General features: G+C 53.3%; 1 protein-coding gene across 1 annotated transcript in view; it reads left to right on the forward strand.

The window, feature by feature from the left end:
• Positions 1–7,707, forward strand: part of LOC110595962 (nucleolar protein 4-like) — a gene marked incomplete at its 3' end in the record, with an annotated part of 23,146 nt that overhangs the window by 816 nt on the left and 14,623 nt on the right. Inside the window, exon 2 of the mRNA XM_021714355.1 lies at positions 7,293–7,448. Coding sequence (XP_021570030.1) covers positions 7,377–7,448 — 72 coding nt within the window. The remainder of the gene's footprint in view (positions 1–7,292; positions 7,449–7,707) is intronic.

The raw sequence follows: 7,707 nt of genomic DNA on the forward strand, positions 1-7,707 counted from the left end.
CCCCCAGCCCGGGGTGGGGCCCGCACCTGGGGCCCCGCTCGTTAGCGCCCCCCGGGCCGCCGCCCTGGCCCGGAGGGACCCGCCCGCGGGGCGTATCTGGCTCAGGGCCACCCCTTCCGCCTAGAATCCTCCTTTTCAGTGACCCCCGTTTCTTGCCCTAGGTTGATTCCCTGTCCTCGGCTGCGGTGCCCGGGGAGGTGGGTTCCTGGGGTCCCGAAGCGCGCCCCTCCGGAGTAGCGGTCACAGCTGCGTTTTACGGGTGTCTTGGAGGGCGGGGCTATGTGTGCACCATCTGAGTTCCCAGCCATCCTGTGAGGAGGCAACGGTCATTGTGTATGTGGTGGTGTCACCTCACAGAGGAGAAACTGAGGCCCTGGCAGGACAGCCTCTTGCCTGGGGTCAGGCCTGTGACCCCTCTAGAGCACCCTCCTGGCCTTCCCAGGCCAGAATCTCCTCAGCCAGGCCCAGGCCCTTCCTGTCTGGCAAGGGTGACTGGGGAGGCCTAACTCCTCCATCCCTTGGCCCTTGCCATCGGGATTTGCATTTCTCCAGCCCCTCTCCTTCCAACCGGGGGATGCTTTGCTCATTGCACCCCTTTCTCTTCTCATCCCTTCCCTCCACACCCATTCTAGACGCCCCAGAGCTAACAGAGAGAGAGAGAGAAAAGAAAGAAAGAAAGAAAGAGCCGGGCTTGGTGGCTCAGCCTGTAATCCCAGCACTTTGGGAGGCCGAGGTGAGTGGATTGCCTGACCCTGCGGGTTCGATCAAGACTCGCCTGGGCAACTTGGCGAGCCCTCATCTCTACAATAAAAAAAAAAAAGAAAAGAAAAATTAGCCGGGCGTGGCAGCACGCGCCTGTAGTTCTAGCTACTTGGAAGGCTGAGGTGGAAGGATCGCCGGAGCCCAGCAGGTCGAGGCTGCAGTGGCCACTTCACTCCAGTCTGGGTGACAGAGTGAGACTCCGACTCAAAAAAAAAAAAAAAGAAAAAAAGAATGAACTATTCTGAGCTACATAGAGATGGCATCCCTCATAGATAGCTCTGTTGCTTGGGGCTGATCCCAGGCACCTTTCTCTGTGGCCTGGGGTGTGCATTTCGGTCCCGGCGTGATTTGAGAGAAGATGGAGGCTCAGCGAAGCAGAAAGAAGGTCTTGGAATATGTGAAGCCTGCTCCAGATGGCAGGTGCGACTCGGTGGTGGTGGTGGAGGCTCTGCACTGACAGTTGGAGATTGTGCACAGGGTGGAGAGGAGGCAGGTGCCGCACGGAGGCCCTGCGCCTTGCTTATGTGTTTATTTATTTATGAGGGAGATGGTCTCATCCCTCGGCCTCTCCAGGCCTGCAGAGCGCAGTGGAACTCTCGAGTCCTGAAATTCTGGTGTGAGTCTTGTTTTTGGGGGGTGCTTTGGTTCCTAGTCCATAGTAGGTGGTGCTCACAACCAAGATAAACTGATCCACTGCCTTGGTCCCAGTTAAGGAGTACTCTCTCCTCAGCCATCCAGTTGCTCTTTATACATTATGACCTGCCTCTCCTGGGGATTCTCCAAAGAGGATTTCTGGGTACTTGGGTGATGGTCTTTGTTCTGGTTTTCTTTCATTCTTTTAGCTTAGTGTGGTTTTTAGTTTCCTCTCCACTCCTTTCCTCTCCCTCGGGGGCCCCTTTGCAGAGGGCTGACTCCGCCCCGTTGGTTCTTCCTTCATTCCCACCAGGAGTTGGAATGAAACTTTGCAAAAATCTTCCCCCAAACTTCCCAAACCCCAGTCCTGGCTAAATATACGAAAGCTGGGCTTGGGGTACTGGAGGAACACCATGACCGCAGAGTCAGGAGACACGTGCTGGTGATGTGCACAGTAGCTTTTTCCTGTAATCTCAGCTGTTTGCTGGCTGGCCTGGATGGGATGGAGCCACATTCTCACATTTGCTGGTGCAATCAGCTCCCTGAAGTCCAGGGTCCCCATATGAGTGGTAGCCAGGCTTGTTTCCCCTGGAATAGGCTCTCCTGGTTGATTTGCTCCCCTAAAAGAAATCTTGTTGATTTTTATCCCTTGTCAAGAGCTGGATCTGGAATGCACCGAGAGGGCACATCCTAAGGGCTCTCTGTGGTTTCTTCCTGTCCATAGGAGAAACCCAGGTGGGAAACGTCCCTGCTATTTAGTCACATCCTCTCAACCTTGTCATTGCTGGAATGAGCACTCCACTAATACAGCGATGGTGGCAGAGCAGATGGCACCCTGGTGGCCTAAAACGGTGGTCCCACCTTGATAAGTATGTAACTTATTACCAGCAAGTGACTTTTAAGTTCGAATGGAGTTGACAAGCGCAGCCCGTTAGGAATCGGACCTCACCTGCTACCCGCGGCAGGAGACCGGTTAACTGGCCCATGTGAAGAAACAGGCAAGATCCCATCTGATTCAGAGGCTTACTGACACCAGGCAAGAGCCCGCCTAGTGGGTTGAGAAGACTGAGCTGATCCCCTTCTTAGGGTTGCAGTCTTGGACATAGCATTCTCCTCATGCTGAGCGTTCCAAGTGTTTGAGGAAACTGAGGAAGCCAGAGAAGACCACCCAGGGATGCCCTGCTTAAGTGGTAGTTAACTTTGCCAGGGAGAACTTGAAAATCTGATGTCAGGATACCGGGCGTCCTGCCCCTTCTCTCTCCATAATCCACATAAAGTCTCTGGGAATATGTCTTGGATTTATGCTCATGTTGCCCAATAAGATTCTTTTGTTCCCACTATTAGGAAAATTGGCCTTCATTGAAGATGAAAATATTAACATATTAGGCCTGGAAGCACAGAGCATGTCTAATGCCAGTTTTCCTACTGGTTACCTCCTTGGCTCGATCATGGAGACACTCTAATCAGCAGTTCTCGAAGTCTGTCCTGCGTCAGAATCATCTGGGGGCCTGTTAAGACCCCAGAGCATCAGATTTGGTAGGTCTGAGGTGGAACCCGAAAATTTGCATTTCTAAAAAGTTCCCAGGTGATGCTGATATGGCTGTTCTAGGGACCACACTTCGAGGACCGCTGCTCTACGTGTTTGGAAATAGCAGCAGTATTTCAGTAGGCGTTTGGCAGTGTAGCTTGCAACCTGACTTTGGTATGGAACCTGAATGAGCTGGTTTGAAGGGAGCTTGTGATGTTTAAGAAAGTCGAAATTTTTTTGAAGAGACGGGGGTCTCACTGTGTTGCTCCTGGGCTTAAGTGACCCTCCCACCTTGGCCTCTCCAGTAGCTGGGACTCTAGGGCCTAACCGCCATGTCCTACTTCTCCATGAATTTTAAAAGCTGTTGTCATGTCTGGTTTTGTTGGCCTAGGTCTGGCAGGCCATTTGGGGGTTGAGTGTTTCGAATGGATGGAGTGTGTAAACTGTGGCACTGTTCTTCCCACGCAGGAAGGCCCCAAAGGTGTGTCCTGCCCAACTGACCATGCGGTTTTCATGGCGTTTCCGATTGGGGTGCAACGGGATTCCGTTTCAACACTCCTCAGTGTTTCCGGGAAGAGGGATAGTAAGGAGACTCAAGGTCCCTTCTTGATTCAGCCTAGGGATGAACTTCCTTTGTCAATCCATTGCCCACCTTGCGTAGGGCAATGGATCAGATTAAGCTAAATTGGGTACCAGGAAGAAGGAGCTGGCAGAGCGTCTGAAGGTTGGGGGGGAAGGTGCTTCCTGCTCCCTTGATTAGCAGCTCCTGCCTCGCAGTGCTGTGTCTGGATCCTCAGCAAGGGAAGGCCTGCCTCTCCTGCTGCGCTTAACATGAAGGTTATTACCTCTGTGGAGGCAGGGGATGGCACGTGACTGCTGTCGGATGCCTTTGTGACTGTCTTCTCAGGGATCTCCTTGAAGGCCACACAGATACCCCAGTGTTCTTCCCTTAGGGTGTAGACATGTCGAATCCAGGTGGCCGCAGCTCACCAGGGGACAGTTCAAGGTGCGGGTCTGCAGGCCTTGTGGGTTTTGGATGCTGGTTGCTGCAGGCCCTCTCCTCTCCTGTGTGTGTCTTTGCTGTAGAGACAGGTGGCTCCCAGGACCCAAGTTCGAACATCAGAGGAGATAGTGAGACATCTGAAAGAGGGATATGTTTGAAAATTGGTTTCCTGAAGACTTTTTCTGGTATAATTTAATGGTCACGTTGGGCCAGGTCCAAAGCCGTTGCTGACCTGGGTCTGCCTAGGAATGGAGGAAGGAGGCAGATCGAGACAGACCAGGCGGGAGGCAGCATGTTTTGCTCTTTCATTTGGGTTGGCTAGTTACACTTTGACTTTAGAAAAGCTTGTTCCAAGGAGGTGGGACAGGTTCAGCATATGATTTAGGAATTAAATGATACTATGCCTCTCTCCTGATGGTGGATATTGCCTGTAGCCAGTCTGATGGTTTTGTGACCTGAATGGACCAAAGGCAGAAAAGAGCAGATTCTGAAATACAAAATATCTAAACTCAGTGGGTATAGAGGGGAGAGATGAACATCAACCAAGTATGTGTGTGTCAGATGCCTGACATACCTTCTTGATCCTTGGAACATCCAACTAGGACTTTTAGGCCCATTGTACAGGTGAGGAAACTGAGTGTCACAAAGTAAAGAAGTTTCTTGCCCAAGGTCCCTGAGCTGGTAATGGGGGCAGTTTCCATCTTACCTATCTAAAACACGGTCTCTTCGTCAGACTGTTTTCTTTCTCCATTTTTGCAGGAGCAAAATTCTGTCTCCTTCCTTTTCTAGAAATATGTGTATTCTGGCCTGAAACAGCTTTATAAGCAAGCATGTCTATTCACTTTTAAGCAACTAAACTCACCATGATCAAAATGTTGCAGACTTAACTGTACACTTATAAATGGCGAAGATAGTAAATTTTGTATGTATGCTTTACCATAATTTTAAAATTTGGTGGAACTACCCCATTATACTTTTTTAAAACAAACATTTAAAAAATTAAAGTTTGGCAGGCAGTTTAGAAAAGTACACAGATTGTAAGTGTCAAAAGTTTAGTGACTTTTTATGAACTGAACATACCTGTATAACCATTACCTAGATCAAAAAATGGAAGTCCAGTGATATTCATTCTTAAGGTTCTTTTTGTTTATTTTTGCCATGTGAACCCCTGGTTAGAAATACATCATAACTGACCTGTCATAATCTGTACCCTGTTCCGACCCTGATGTGGCAATGTTGGACGAGCACAAGAGTGCTAGGTAGTTACAGGTCAACCCGTGAACAAGCTGGCCGTTGATGAACCCTTACGGATGGCCCAGGGCTTTCAGAGGGGGTCAGATACCTCCAAAAAAGAGGTGACAGTGACTCCTGAGAGGGATCAGAAACAGAAAAGTCACGGAGTTTTACAGCTTATCTCATAGGGAAGCCCAGGGAAGGTGAAGAGTTTGCCTACGATCTCATGACAAGGAAGCTGGCCAGAAGTGGTTTCTCTTGCGCGTGCGCACACAGATGTGTGTGTGTGTGTGTGTGTGTGTGTGAGAGAGAGAAAGAGAGAGAGAGAGAGAGACTGACTGAGAAGTCCTTATTGAAATGGGTCTTGACCAGGAAGGAAGTCATTGGCAAAAGGGCCTGGTCACTCAAGGACATTGCCCACTAGGACTTGGTACCGCACATCTCAGATGCCTGAGCTGCCCTCTCCCCCTGTCTGCTCTCTGCTCTCAACTTGGCTTCTGGAGGAGACAGCCTGCTTACCCATCATGGTGTGCTGGGAAAGCTGCTGGGAAACTCAAGCCTGCCTGTGGCCAGAACGTGCCACGGGCAAGCGTCCCCTGCCAGCAGGTCTGCGTTCCACTCGGACTACAAAGTCTGAGGACCTAAGCCAGCTCTGGCACTCACTGGCCACCATACCAAAGGCAGGTCCTACCCCAGCAGCCTCCCAGGGATGCCTCCACGCTGGGCTCAGGCACACCTGGGAGAGATATGGCACACTGCAAAGCACTGGTTAACGACAGCTTTGACTGAGCAGTGCCTGTAGGCCAGGTTCGGTGCTAAAGGCAGCACACGCATCTCCTTTATTTCCTCAGTGGCTCATGGGAAAGGGACTCCTGGTCTCCTCTTCAGACAAAGGGCCTGAGACTCAGAGCACAAAACCTGCACATGATCACCCTGCCACTTAAATGGTGGGCCCTTTACAAACTAGGGCAGAGTGTGTCTAGATGGCCCTGCCCCTTATGGCCAGCCGGCCATCCAGTTGTTGCTTACTGAGCACCTACTATGTTCTAGGTGCTGGAGAGACAATCACGGATGGGCAGATGAGGGCTGCGCCCTCACAGTCATGAGTGTCCTTGAGTTGGGGTCCCCTGGGGAAGAATTCTCTTGGAGATGTGTCTTATGGGCACTTTCAGAGATGAGCCTGCCTCCTTTTCCCCAGATCACCTCCGTACTGCATGCTCTTGTCTTTGAAGCCCCCTAACATCCTCATGGTCTCCTCATCAGGAGATGACGGCCGAGAGCCTGGTGTCCCTGAGTCTGCGCCCATGATGTGCCCTGTGAATCAGGATCTGTGTGTGCCGCCCGGCCTCTCCCCAGCCTCCTGCCCTGTGGCTTCCCCTGCAGCCCCCTCCCCCTCTGGAAGGGAGGGCAGGCGTCAGCCCGCCTGCAGCTGCTTCCTATTGAAGGACCCATCTTGATTCTGGCACACCTTGTCGGGCCAGCTGACAGCACTCATGCCAGCCAGAGAAGAGGCTCGGGGCCCACGGCCACCCGCTCAGCGGCCTGCCACCTCCACGCTGCCCCATGCCTGCGATTCTGCACATCCCCACACACAAAGAGCCCGGTGCTGTTGCTGGCGCCCAGCCACTGGAGCAGGGAGGGCGGACACAGAGAACAGCTTTCAGAAAGGCCGGGTAGAGGCAGGAGTCACCCAGGTGATGGAGCCGCTCCCCTGGGACCCCAGCCGGCCGCAGTGAAAGGTTACTGCTAATTGGCGAGCTCCTGATGGGCGCATGTACTTAGCACTCCCCTCCCCAGGGACTCCAGGATGGTCTTGGCACAGCGTGTGATTCGAGCGCTCCCGCCCGAGTCTGGCACAATCTGTCTGAAATTGCGAACATGGAGGCTCTTGGTTTTTGAATGCGTGTTTTCGCTGTCGTCGTTCCCTGCCCATTGTTGCTGGTAGCTTTCGAAGTGGCGGCCACCCCAGCTCCGGCAGCCCCTCCCGGCGCCCTCTCGGCAGGCTCCCTCTCTTCCCACCCCCAGACCCACTGTGGGAGGCATGCGGCCCCGACCCATTGCCCCGGCCTCAGGGCCCAGCTCTCACCCCATCGTCATCCCTGACACTAACACAGCTTGTCCACCCTGTCGCAGGGGGCAGATGGCCTGTCGGAGCCGGAGGGCATCTCTCTGAAGCGGGTCGCTGTGGTGGAAGATTTCTTTGACATCATCTACTCGATGCATGTGGAGAGCTCAGCGGAGCCAGGCAAAGCCCCCAAGCACGCGGGGCAGAAGAAAACCTACCGAGCGGTGAGATTTCTGTCTCTGCCTGCGCGGCAGCCCCAGGCCTTGGCAGGAGGCCACGGGCTCCACACATGTTGGGCTGGGGGCGGGGCAGGGAGCTGAGGCGTGATGAAACAGCCTTTGGGGATGGGGGGCACAGGGCAAGGGCACGGCAGCCAGGATGGCTCACAGGGCGAGGGGCGGCCTGTGGTCTGAGCACAAAGGAGAAGCAGGTTGAAGGGGTGAGGCGGGCCGGGGCGGGAGGGGGGGGCCTTGTCCCGGGGTT

This window comes from Carlito syrichta, unplaced genomic scaffold (assembly GCF_000164805.1).
Source record: "Carlito syrichta isolate Samal-C Ts95f unplaced genomic scaffold, Tarsius_syrichta-2.0.1 Scaffold95862, whole genome shotgun sequence".
NCBI classification, from domain to species: domain Eukaryota; kingdom Metazoa; phylum Chordata; class Mammalia; order Primates; family Tarsiidae; genus Carlito; species Carlito syrichta.